Source organism: Bombina bombina, chromosome 2 (assembly GCF_027579735.1).
Source record: "Bombina bombina isolate aBomBom1 chromosome 2, aBomBom1.pri, whole genome shotgun sequence".
Taxonomy (NCBI): Eukaryota; Metazoa; Chordata; class Amphibia; order Anura; family Bombinatoridae; genus Bombina; species Bombina bombina.
In genome coordinates this window covers 752,183,940-752,198,040 of record NC_069500.1, presented here as the reverse complement: position 1 = coordinate 752,198,040, position 14,101 = coordinate 752,183,940, and the positions used below count along the sequence as shown (strand labels likewise).

The following is a 14,101-nucleotide window of genomic DNA, read 5'->3' as shown; positions in this document are numbered from 1 at the left end:
CCTGGGAAGGATCAGTAAGAACTTGTGACAGCATTATCTGTTAGACGGAGGGACAAAGAGAAACTTATTTTGTACCTGGTTACAACAATGTCCTGGATCTTTATGCCAGAGACAGAGCAAATTGATATTCTTCGACGGTAGTAGGAGTTTTGGTTTTTTTTCCATGAGGATCTCTAGAAGGAAACAAGGTAAAAAAAGGAGTGGAGACAACGTTTAAGTTATATTTCGCAATTATTTTTGATTACTTCCTTTTGTCTATTCTTTTTCTTAAAAAATAGACATTGTCTCAAATAATGGCTTCTAAGTTTCAGGAAAAAAAAAGTTTCCCTTATACAGAACTATATCAACTTATTCTTGGAAGCATTATCTGCTGATCAGGCTTTTAAACCCAGAGCTCGAGGCTTTGACTCTGCGAACACAAAAGCTCTTGCAGATAGATGCAGGTCATCCACTGAGTAATTGCAAATAAAATAATTAGTGATTCTGGCCACAAACAGTTGTAAGAACAGAAGGGTGGAAGGGCCTATCACTTTAAACAGATTACATAAGCACGCTTCCACCGAACAGTCCCTGGTGTCTTTAAATAAGGTTCTCCCTTCCAAATGAATGAAAGTGTGTTTCACCAAGGCTAAAATTGGGGAATCCGCCACAGGCTGGAGTACCCAGGCCAAAAAAATAGGCTTTCATACAAAGATGCAAAATACATTATAATTAAAACAGTTTCCTGGCCTTGTCCAGATCTTCTTAATAAAAAGGAAAGAAAAACTCTCCTTCTTTACATTTCCATGGAAGGTCCAGTTAATAGTAAAAAAAGATCCCGTACCTGTTGGTATATTTCAATGCCAGGAAGACAGATTTAAACAGTTCTCAAGTCTTGTCATGTTTAAGAATAAAACATGGATTGTTTAAGTGTCCCCATAATTAACTTTGGGAGATGAAAAATTTGAGTAAAACTCTGAGGATTCTGCTGATATCTCAGAACATTCTCCTTTCCGAAATAAGTCTCTCCAAAGTCTATATAAGGGAACTGAAAACCCTGTATTTTACAAGAAAAAAAAGGCTTGGAAATGGAGCAGGAATTGTAAATGTTTGGTGTTTTAAAGTCTTATGAGTTGTTATTCAAAAGTAAGGGAAGGGTATAAAGGGGAGGAGGAATCTAGGATCACTCCATCCTTGAATAGCAGAAATTACCACAATCTTAATAAAATCTATCAGGTACTGAGAACCCAAGAGATCCTAGTGGTGGATGATATTAACCCAATGGTAAGGAATTATCTCATGCATCATGTGCTGTCAAAAAAAATCTTACTCATAGAACTCACAGAAAACACAAAGATTTTTACACTCAGCTGCTTCAACTGCCCTCTCCTAACTTACAACAGCTTGATTTCAAACACATCCTCTCCCAGAACTCACAGAAAAAACAAAGATTTTTACACTCAGCTGCTTCAACTGCCCTCTCCTAACTTACAACAGGTAGCCTTCTGGAAAACAGCTTCTTCATTATATTTTACCTACCAAGTTGTTTTTTATTGTATGTGTTTGTATATTTAATGATAATTCCTTTTGTTTTGCTTTTATTTTAAATGTATATATTACCATGACTTTGTAATTACAGGCTGTGCTAGTCATAATTTGCATACCTCTAGCTCATTGCATATTTTTATCAACTTTATGTCTGCCATTATGTTAAGTTAGGTTAAGCAGCTCTGACCCATATATGTGTCTATTTGTTTAATGGTTTTATTTCACCCCTTGTATACATCAGTCTCAGTCTTATCTCTGTAATATTTTGATGTTTTGTTTCTGTATGAATGACCCTTAGCTCAAATGTCCATAAATGCACCCTCCCACTCCTTTAAAAAACTTTTGCTGGCCCATCATTAACCTAATATATATCTCTCCTTCAGCTTGATTTCAAACACATCCTCTCCCAGAACTCACAGAAAACACAAAGATTTTTAAACTCAGCTGCTTCAACTGCCCTCTCCTAACGTACAACAGGTAGCCTTCTGGAAAACAGCTTCCCTCCCACCCCAAGCTCATTTCCTCATTTATAGATAGTCTCCCACACAACTTTCACTCTCCTGAAATGACAAGTGCAAACACTGATCAGCACATCCTTCCATTCCCTTAACCCTATAGAATACACAGTACTTGTGTAATATTATGTTTCATATACCTTTTGTTCCCTTATGCAATTGTTACAGTAAATGTGTCTTATGTTTTTAACTGGTTCCCAATTTTGTAAAAATGCTCAATATATTCATATTCCTTTTTGCTACCCTTTGTCTCTATAACAAATTACACTATTCAATTACTCCTTCTCCCTCTCCACCTGCACTGTTCATTAGCCCATCTCTCTTAAACTCACCTTACTTTTGTACTCATGAACTTTACCTATTCCTAAACACTCTCTCTCCCCCCTGCAGCTCATCTCAAAAGCAGTCTCACTACTGCAAATCTGTATCTCATCTCATGTCACTCTCCCTCTTGCTTCTACTTACTGCTGGTGACATCTCCCTTAAAGTGATGGTAAACTCTCCCCTTTTAAAAATCAGATCTGGAATGTAAGCGCTATTTTAGATGGAGTTTTATTCATCATGTGCAATGAAGATGCGCTATAACTTAGTTATTAATATAGATATGAAATTCAAATACCCCACGTTACACCACCCACTTCAAAAGTCAATTTTCCTGTCAGCTAAATGATTGAATTACTCTCCAATCAATGCTCTAGCTACAACAAAAGTGCCAGATGGGGAGAGCGCTGATTGGACAACAATTCAATCTGTTCGCTCACAGAAAAGTTTACTTTTGAAGTGGGCGGAGGAGCATGCAGTATTTGAATTTCATATCTAGATTAATAACTAAGTTATACTGCATCTTCATTACAGCTAATGAATTAAACTCCATCTAAAATAGCGCTTGCATTCCAGATCTGATTTTATAAAGGGGAGAGTTTACCATCACTTTAATCCTGGTCCCCAACCACTGACAAGCTGTGCACATCCATGTGTACCATCCCACAGACTCAGAAAACAAAACTCTGCACACCTTACTCACATTCCTCTTGCATCAAAAGCCACTACCCCTTTCACTTGCGCACTCTGGAACTCTCGCTCTGTTTGCAACAAGCTCACTTCTATACATGACCTCTTCATCTCCCACTCCCTCAACCTTCTGGCCCTAACAGGAACCTGGCTCTCTCCCCTAGACACAGCATCCACTGCTGCTCTGTCACATGGGGGTCTCCACTTCAGCCACACTCCTAGGTCTGGTAATAGACAAGAATGTGGTGTAGGTATTTTACTTTCCTCTCGTTGCACCTTTCAACAAATACATCCAATCTCTTCCCTCACTTTTCCCTCATTCGAAACCCACATGATTCGCTTATTCTCCCCTCTCTCTGTACGTGTTGCAGGCATATACTGACCCCCTGGCTCCTCAACTCAATTTCTAGATCACTTGGCTGCCTGGCTACCCTATTTCCTTTCCTCAGACACCCCTGCCCTCATTATTGGTGACTTCAACATCCCTCTTAACAATCCCACTGCCTCATCTGCTAAACAACTTCTGCAACTCACTTCCTCTTTCGGTCTGTCACAATGGACTGATTCTCCCACTCACAAAGACGGTCACTCTCTTGACCTGATCTTTAGCTATCGATGCACTCTCTCAAACTAGCCTTTTCCTCTTTCTGACCGCCATCTCCTTACTTGCAACATATCATCCCTTCCTACAACTCTCCCTCCTTCTACTCCTCACACCAAACTTCACAGAAGCATTATGTCTTTATATCAGCAACTACTTGCTAATTCCCTTAAACCGCTCCTCTCATCCTTCTCCTCCTTTTCCTGCCCTGAACAATCTATCTGCCACTATAATTCCACCCTTATATCCGTCCTTGACAATCTCGCCCCTCTTACCACTGCTCGGAAATCACACACTCATCCTCAGCCCTGCATACTCCTCTGACACGGTACCTACGCAGATGTTCCCGTACTGCTGAATGGCACTGGAGAAAATCACGGAGTTCAGCTGATTTTCTTCATTACAAATTCATCTTGAACTCCTACTATTCTGCCCTTAATCTCCACAAGCAACACTACTTCTCTACTCTTATCGCTAATCTTTCTTCAAACCCAAACCCGCCCTCCCCCACTTCCTAATACAACTTCTCTGTCAGCTCAAGACTTTGCCAGTCACTTCAATAACAAAATTGACTCCATCAGACATGAAATCAGCTCTCAACATAATTCCATTCTCTCCCCCCCTCAAATGCTCTCACTCAACCACATCCCTCATAACCAGAAACTTAGTTCATTCTCCCCTGTTACTGAGGAAGAAGTTTCGGCACTTATACTGCGCTCTCACCTCTCTACCTGTCCCCTTGACCCTATCCCCTCACAGCTACTCCCCTCCCTCTCTGCTACCTTTACCCCTACACTAACACACATTTTCAACCTCTCCCTCAGCACTGGTACATTTCCCTCATCGATGAAACATGCACTGGTCACACCTATCCTCAAAAAACCTTCCCTTGAGCCTACCTCCCCATCCAACTACCGCCCTATTTCCCTCCTCCCTCTTGCCTCAAAGCTTCTTGAAAAACTAGTATATGCACGCCTATCCCATTTCCTTACGTTAAACTCCCTTCTTGACCCGCTGCAATCTGGATTTCGTCCCTATCACTCCACAGAGAAAGCTCACCAACGACCTACTTACAGCAAAATCAAAAGGCCACTTCTCTCTGCTTATCCTCCTTGATCTGTCCGCAGCCTTTGACACTGTCGACCACCCTCTTTTGTTCCAAACCCTGCAATCCTTCGGCATCTGTGACACAGCCCAGTCGTGGCTCTCTTCCTACCTGTACCTTTAGTGTAGCCTTCTCTGGGGCCTCCTCTGCCCCGTCACCACTTTCTGTCGGAGTACCACAAGGCTCTGTCCTCGGTCCCCTTCTCTTCTCAATCTATACGTCATCACTAGGTTCCCTAATTAAGTCCCACGGTTTCCAATATCATTTGTATGCCGATGACACCCAAATCTACTTCTCTGCACCAGACCTATCTCCTTCCTTGCTAACCCGTGTCACTAACTGTCTTTCTCACATCTCTTCCTGGATGTCCTCTCACTACCTCAAGCTAAATCTCTCCAAAACTGAGCTCCTCATTTTCCCCCCTTCTTCCAAAATCTCCACCCCCAATATCTCTATAACTGTCGACAACTCCATCATTACCCCTACAACGCATGCCCGATGTCTCGGGGTCACATTTGACTCAGATCTTTCCTTCACTCCTCACATTCAGTCCTTGGCTAAAGCCTGCCGCTTCCACCTTAAAAACATCTCCAAAATTAGACACTTCCTTATAAAAGACACAACTAAGATTTTAATCCACTCTCTCAATCTTTCCCGCCTTGATTACTGCAACTCTGTCCTCTCTGGTCTCCCCACCTGCCGCCTAGCTCCTTTACAATCCATAATGAATGCCACTGCCAGACTCATCTTCCTTACACGTCGCTCTTCATCTGCTGCTCCTCTCTGCCAATCCCTTCACTTGCTTCCTCTTGCCTCTAGGATCAAACACAAAATTCTCACTCTGACATACAAAGCACTCAACTGCACTGCTCCCCCCTACATCTCAGACCTTGTCTCCAGATACTCTCCCTCCTGTCCCCTTCGCTCTGCTCATGACCTCCTACTCTCCTCCTCTCTGGTTACCTCATCACACTCCCGTTTACAGGACTTCTCCAGACTGGCTCCCATCTTGTGGAACTTTCTGCCTCGCCCCACAAGACTCTCCAATAGTTTTGAAAGCTTCAAGCGCTCCCTAAAGACTCTACTGTTCAGGGATGCATACAACCTATGCTAACCTTACTTTATACCAGTTCCACTCCTCCATTGCTATCCCTTGAACCCCCTTAAGTCCAGCTGTCTGTAGATCACCTTCTTAAGAGCTAATTACAACAGTGCAACTCTTGGCAGGGCCCTCTACCCATTTGATCCCTTTAATTGTTTTGTTGTACTACCCTCTGTTTACAGCGCTGCGGAATCTGTTGGCGCTCTACAAATGACCGATAATAATAATAATAATAATAATAATAATAATAATAATAATAATACTAAACCCAATTTTTTTTTTTTTTAATTCGGATAGAGCATGCAATTTTAAGCAACTCTAATTTACTCCTCTTATCAATTTTCTTCGTTCTCTTGGTATCTTTATTTGAAAAAAGCAGGAATGAAAGCTTAGGAGCCGGACCATATTTGGTTTATCACCCTGGATAGTGCTTGTTTGATTGGTGACTATATTTAGCCACTAATTTAGTTGATTAAAATTGCATGCTCTGTATGAATCGTCAAAGAACACATGTGGGTTTAGTATCCCTTTAATGTTACTATATTTTATAGGGTATTTTTTAATATATTTTTCTTAAATATAATTATATTTTTTTAAAGTATTAGCTCCTTGGATATAAAACTATTCAATGACAGCTTCTTCTGTTCAAATATCCTATTTACACATTTCCGCGTGCACCATAATTCAAACACCACGCCTGCCCAATCGGTATTCATCAGTGATGATGAAGAGTAATACCCAAAGCAATATAAACATATATATATATATATAACATATATATATATATATATATATATATATATACACACATACATACAGTTCAGAAGAGAGCACTCTCACCTTAATAGCACCTGCCTGGGTGCCAACAGTTAAGAATATCAAGTAGAAGAAGGCACTCTCTGGTCTTTTCAATTGTACTTTATTTGAAAAAGCGTGACGTTTCGGGGGGACACTATATATATATATATATATATATATATATACACACACACACACACACTCTCTCTCTCTGAGCAAGGGCAATGTTTAAATGTAAGTGAATGAAGCATATATACATATGCTCCATACAAAGTAAAAACTATCACTTAAAGGGAAATAAAACTAAATTTTTGTTCTTTCATGATCAGATAGAGTATACAATTAAAAAAGACTTTCCAATTTACGTCTATTATATAATTTACTTCGCTTTCTTGGTATCTTTTGTTAAAAACATGTAGGTAGGCTTAAATCCTGCATGTGTTTGAAGCACTTAGCAGCAGCAATTTTGCAAGAATGCTTTAAAAAATATTATACATTGAGCACTAGATGGCAGCAGTTCTTGCAATTAGTACTCCAGATACATGCATGCTCCTGAGCTTACCTACATGCGTTTTAACAAAGGACACCAATAAATCAAAGTATTTTGTTTAAAATGATATGATCTATCTGAATAATGAAATCTAAATCTTGGTTTCATGTCCATTTAAGCAGTGTAAACATTTACTAGAAGTACTTTTGCCAATACATTTCAATATGTAATTTTTGCATTAAATACCATTTGTTTAAACCATTTGCGGTAAAGTCCCATTTAGAGACTGGTCGTCCAGTCAGAAGCAGCAATGGCACAACCACAATAGCAGTCCATTTTATGTTTAGGTGCTGCAAGGCTTACAACTACAGAGTGGGATTTTACCTTGCTAAGGGGTTAAACACATCGTTATCTAAGGTCAATAATGCAAAAGGTCCATGTTTTAATGAATTATTGCATGTAATATTAGCATTAAATGTTTTTTTTTAATGCAGCTTGGGGTACAAATAAAAAAAACAGGACAGCTGTGGTTAGTATGAGGTTTATGCGCGGTGTGTCCACTGTAATCTAGAATCCAGCTGTTTTTGGTGATTTGAGAAGTCAGCTAACACTAAAAATGTAATGATGGATCCAAATGGAAAAGAATCTTTAAAAACATGGCTGTCTAACTGGTGATTGGAAGTGATGTTATCATTTAACATAAGGGAATATCTTGGGTGATTTCTGAGAACTGATAAATAATGCAAAATAGTGAGTATAGGATAGAGGGATAAATCCCATCTCTTCAGCAGCCCAATCACTTTAAATTATCTCTTAACTAAAATGTAAACTAAACATTGTGGTACACCACACCTCTTACACTGTGTGCTTTAATTGGGATGTAAGGTTTGTTACATGAGGGAAGATTATTTATAAATACTTACTTTCTAGTCTCACTTTAGGAGGCTTGGAAAGTAAGTGATGAATAAATGAAAATAGCATTACTATAGTTCAGTGTTGTGTAACTTTTTAGAATTGTAGAAATACAATATGATAATATAAATAGAGAACAGGACCTCCTAGCATGTCACCTACCCAATGGAATGTATAACAAACTTGAATATAAAAAGAAGCAATATCATCTTTCAAAATGAGAAGTCTTCAATAGGAAGGTCACCAATATCAAAAAAGAGGAATTACTATATATGCTGTCAAAATTGTTATGGGGGAAATAAAAAAAAGATATAGCAACTAAAGAGAAAGGAAAAATGAAAATGAAAGAAAAAAAAGAGATAGATATTGCATGGCTGTAAAATATAATGTTAGATCTGCTACAGCTAATGATTAAAACATGTGGATGGGGCATCCAACTATTGTTACAAGCTACTTGGAAGAGCAATGTGCCAATACTTCTATACACTGGACAGAGATAGTGGGAAAAGAGATAGTGTACTTGAAACATAGTAACAAATGAATAATAGTTTTGACGATTTGTATATAGGACATTTTAAAATGCTCTTCCTACATAAATGAAATTAAAGCTTTATTTTAGCCTTTGAGGAAAGTGCATAAAACTGTACAGATACTAGATACTCGCATTATTGTCATTTGCATAAATATACGTCAAAAGTTTTAACAGCAGACATTCTATGAGTTGAATACGGATTACTACGTTAGATGGCACATAATAAGCAATGCACACCTTTGCGTAGCACCCGGTCACTTTGCAGCATACGTGACAAAGCGGTTACTGAGCGTGACACGCTGCATACAACATGCCAGCGCCTCCGCTACATACAGCGTATCCCGTGTACCCTCCCACTAAGCTCCCCGCATACATGGGCTGTGTATAGCAATCTCTGACTGCGCAGGTATTTATAGCTAGCACGGTCTTAAAGTACACATACCGGGCCCCTGTTCCCTGCGACCACCGGGTGGGGTCATAGGTCAGCACCGGATCCCCTCCCCCTACTGCCGGTTACCTCCAGTCCCGAGCACCAGAGCGGCGCGGCCCGGATGTGGGAGAAAAGGCTAATTGGCTGCTAGGGAAGAGAGGGCGGGGCTTCAGGTAGAGCGGTCACGTGGTAAACTGAGGAGGGGGAGATACCAAGATGAAAGTCATTGGTTTCAGCTGTGGTTCACGGGGTACTTCATTCATTGTACAGTAAAGAAACATTATTTCTGTTGTATCTACTTTAGTGAACTGTTTTTATAAAGTGTTAATATAGGGTATTTTATCCATGGGATGAGGTCTCACGCTGGTGTTTGTTTCACCCGACAGGGGGCGATCTGACACTTGGGGTTCTTTCACCCACTGGAGTGTTATCTCATGCTATAAATTGTTTGTTAAAGAAACAAACAAAATGGCTGTTAGAATACCAAAAAGAGAAATAATAGTGTTGTACTGGAAAGGAAAATAAATTCAACCAGGCATTTGCGAATTCCAGATAATTAAAAGGCTTAGTTCAACAAACTTAATTTTTTTTTTTGGGGGGGGGGGGGGGGGGCTAACAAATGTAGTGATAAAGTTGAAAGACACTGCACACATATGCAGTTGCTCTTGGCAGAACATGATCTGCCCTTCACAGCTCAACAGAGTGCTATATATTATTATTATCAGGTGTTTGTAGAGCGCCAACAGATTCCGCAGCGCTAAAATAACATTTACAGCAGTCAAGTGGGTAAAGGGCCCTGCAGAGAGTTGCACTGTTGTAGTAGGCTATTATGAATGTGAACTACACAAAGCTGGGCTCATAGGCTTACATCCTATGGGGTTTAAGGGGATAGCAGTGGAGATAGGAAGGTTAGTGTAGGTTGTATGCATCCCTGAATAGCAGAGTCTTCAGGCAGTGCTTAAAGCTTTCAAACTAGAGGAGATTCTTGTGGAGTGAGACAGAGAGTTCCATAAGATGGGAGCCAGTCTGTAAAAGTATTGTAAACAGGAATGTGAGGAGGTAACAAGAGGAGGAGATCATGAGCGGAGCGAAGGGGACGGGAGGGATAGTATCTGGAGACAAGGTCTGAGATTTAGGGGGGAGCAGTGTAGTTGAGGGCTTTGTGTGTCAGAGTGAGAATTTTGTGTTTAATCCAGGAGGCAAGAAGAAGCCAGTGAAGGTATTGGCAGAGAGGTGCAGCAGATGAAGAGCGGCGTGTAAGGAAGCTGAGCCTGGCAGAGGCATTCATTATGGATTGTAAAGGAGCTAGGCGACAGGTGGGGAGACCAGAGAGGATGGAGTTGCTGTAGTCGAGGTGGGAAAGGATGAGAGAGTGGATTAAAATCTTAGTTGTGTCTTTTGTAAGGAAATGTCTAATTTTAGAGATGTTTTTAAGGTGGAAGCGGCAGGCATTAGCCAAGGACTTAATGCAGACATCCCAACTCTCACTGAAGTTCAGGGAGTCTCCCTGATTGTAATAGCGGCTCCGTGATGCCAGCAAATGAAATGCAATCTCCCTGAAACTCCAAGTACCATGATCCAATGTGGCCCAAATCCGGAAAAGTGTTTCTTTAAGGATTGCCTTTAGTTGCTGGGACGTTATAGAACCCTTATAGCATGCATCAGTAGCCAAAAAGCCCCCACTGATTTTAATAAAATAAAACACAAATACTACCATATTTACTGCACGTAATTAAACTTCGTATTCTAAAATATGGAAAATAGGTTTATATGTGGTTGTGCAATAAAAAAAAAATAGTTTTTGCAGGTTGGGATGTCTGTGAATGTGAAGAGTGAAAGAGAAATCTGAATCAAGTGTGACCCCCAAGACATCAGGGATGTAGGGTTGGGGTAATGATGGAGTTATCAACAGTTATAGAGAAATGGGGGGTGGAGATTTTGGAAGAAGGGGGGGAAATAAGGAGCTCAGTTTTGGAGAGATTTAGCTTGAGGTAGTGAGAGGACATCCAAGATCAGATATGAGAGAGACAGTTAATGACACGGGTTAGCAAGGAAGGAGATAGGTCTGGTGCAGAGAGGTAGATTTGGGTGTCGTCGGCATACGAATGATAACATTTGGAGGTGCATAGCACCCCCATACAACCACCACTGGTAGACATATTAGAGTTTCAACATTAGAAAGGATGCAAATTAAAGAATTATAGATTGGAACTCCCATATACTTTAATGGGAGAAAAATATAAGTGGCATGAAAGCAACATCACAAGATTCTTTCCACCTAACATGGCAAAATTCTATAAGTGGGATTAAATGGGATTATCCTATCTTTGTGCAGGAATAATCTAGATTTTATTAAAGAGACAGAGACGATTATTTTTCATTAACCTTTTCCTTTACTGCTCGACAGCCATTCAAAGTAACAATAAATAGTTTAAACATTTAACATAGAAATCACAGAAATGAATATAGTGACCAATGAAATACAACCCTGAATGGTGTGATCTAAAGCAGACCAATCAGAAAAGTTCATTCTGTTATAAACTGTCCACATGGTATCCCAATTGACTCTTTGAACTTTGGTGCTTGAGAAGAAAAACTTGTAATCTTCACAAATAAGTCCATAAACTGAAACAAAAAACATTAATAGAAACCAAAAAAAATAAAGAAAAAACTTGAAACATAGTTCATCAGACGAAACTTGAGAAAACGGATGAAATCCTGAAGAACTGGAAGATAATCCACCACTTGAATCTTGATCTCAAAGATTTAAATTTGGATGAGTCAAAATTTCAGAATCCTGAGGAAGAGGGACCCGGAGCTATAAAAATATATAAATTAATTATCCACATTTAAAAATATATACAAACAGGGTAAGGGTATAGGGAGGGAAAATAATCGTTTCTGTCTCTTTAATAAAATCTAGATTATTCCTTCACAAAACTAGGATAATTGGAATTTTATTACAAGGACAGAGACTCATATTTTGCAAGTTTAAAGCTAACATAAACATATATCAATGTAATAAACATTGAGGTATAGAATTAATAGGTTTAAAATAAAATTGTCTAAAGACTGAATCTGAAGACCAGTCTGCGGCATTTAGAATTTCTTGAAGAGATGCTGATTTAGAAGCAGCAGCTCCTCTGATGTAATAAGAAGAAAATGATTTATCAATTCCCAGTGGCGGCTGGTGAATTTTTAGGATGGGGGTGCACAAGACCCTGCCCCTATTAGAAAGCCATGCCCCTTTGAAAAAACCGCCCCTTTTAAAAAACCACACCCCTTTTATCAAGCCACACCCATTTTTAAAAGCCACACCCCTTTGCGAAAGTCACGCCCCTCAAATGGCCCCACCAATTTCAACCAGCAGTGTTTTTGGTCATCGTCTTCTTGAAATATCCAGCCACGGCCTGGGGGTATCTTCAACTGAAGTTTGTGACTGATTCCTCAACATTATTCTCAAGTATCTGCTGATATTGAGTGGAATCCATGAGACCCTCAACAATATTACCAGTAGTACAGGTCTTTGGAGGTGGTCTGTGGGGTGTTTTTGACCGTTCTCAACATCCTTTGCCTCTGGCCCTCTCTGATATTTTACTTGCACTGCCACTTCTGGCCTTAACAAGAACTGTGCCTGTGGTCTTCCATATCCTCACCATGCATTGCTCACTGTGTTCCTCACAGTGGACACAGACATCTTAAATCTATGAATGCATACTCTTCAGTACAGCCATGTTCACGTGCGACAGTGCACAAATGGAGGAACCTACACTACTTGCCCATGTCTAGTCTTAAAATATACATGATGGTGCTCAGTTAAATTATATAATAACATATATATTTATTAACCAAATGATTAATTAAAGCTGCAAAATAATAAGAATATTGAATGTACATTTATGAAAACATATATATTTCTGGATTTAAAGAACCTTCCACTTTATAGAGAAATACAACCACATTTCAATGACTGTTGCCCCAGCCCCCAGTGTTCGATATTAGGCAATGCAACCAAAGGCCTTGGCAACATGAAGATAAATACACCAACATTTTACTTTCAAGTACAAAAGAAGATTTTTTCTATTACACTAGTGCTTAATAATTAACTTCAAAGGTAAACATTAAAACAATGTTTATAACTCAAGTACAAGTTTTGTAAATCAAGTCAATCCGCCTGTCTTTTTTTGAGGCAAATAAATCAATAACATTTTCGTTGAATTTAGGAATGTCATTTATCAATTGTTTTTCAATTGTCAGCATGGCTAGAGCGGTCAGTCTTTCCTCAGTCATGGTGCTCCTTAGAAATGTCTTAACTCGTTTTAAAGTTGAGATACATCTCTCATCCTCAGCAGTTGTCACGGGAATAGTTGAAATAATTTGCAACAGTTTGTAGGTCTCCGAGAAAGTACTGTCCAAGTTATTTTCATTTATAAACTGTAGAAGACTAATGGCACCATTCATGTTTCTGAAATATGGTCTTCTGTAAATTACTCCTAGTTCAGTTTTCAGGCGATCTTTCTGTAATGTGTGATAAACAGCTGATGTTTGGTCAAGAAGCTGATTTGGAAAAATTTTCTCGTAATCTGCAAATTTTTCCGCTTGGAGGAGAGAAACAGCCGAGTAATGAGTTATAAAAGAAAATCTATCTTTTACTTGATTTGTGATAACATCGCATATCTCTTTAGCTGCCACAGTCTGAGCAATGTGAATATTTTCTCTCTTTCTTTTCCTAGATGTTTCCTCTGTTTCTGATATCGTCATGGTCACTGTGTCCATTCTATTCCTTTCGTTTTCCATTGTCTGCTGGAAAGTGTTAATATGTTTTCTAATAAGTGCCGCATCTGTTTGTGTTTTTTGAAGTTGGTTGTATAACACATCTACATGTGGCATAATATTGTGGAAAACTGTAAGCCAAAACACGAATACCGAGTATTGTAACATACGCCGAATAGCCCCTGCTTGATTTATAGCTATTTCTTTTTTCAATGTTGACTCTATTTTTTCCATGCATTCAATTAACTGTTCCCTGTTTTCAAAAACTGTATTGACGGTTTGACTCTTGAAATTCCACCTGGTGG

General features: G+C 39.4%; 1 protein-coding gene across 1 annotated transcript in view; it reads right to left on the bottom strand.

The window, feature by feature from the left end:
• LOC128647245 (mesoderm induction early response protein 3) overlaps nucleotides 1-9,153 on the bottom strand; it is a 268,112-nt gene extending 258,959 nt beyond the window's left edge. Inside the window, exon 1 of the mRNA XM_053700036.1 lies at nucleotides 9,036-9,153. Within this exon, the coding sequence (XP_053556011.1) occupies nucleotides 9,036-9,072 (37 nt within the window). The 5' untranslated portion in view covers nucleotides 9,073-9,153. The remainder of the gene's footprint in view (nucleotides 1-9,035) is intronic.
• Between the last annotated feature and the right edge of the window lie 4,948 nt (nucleotides 9,154-14,101).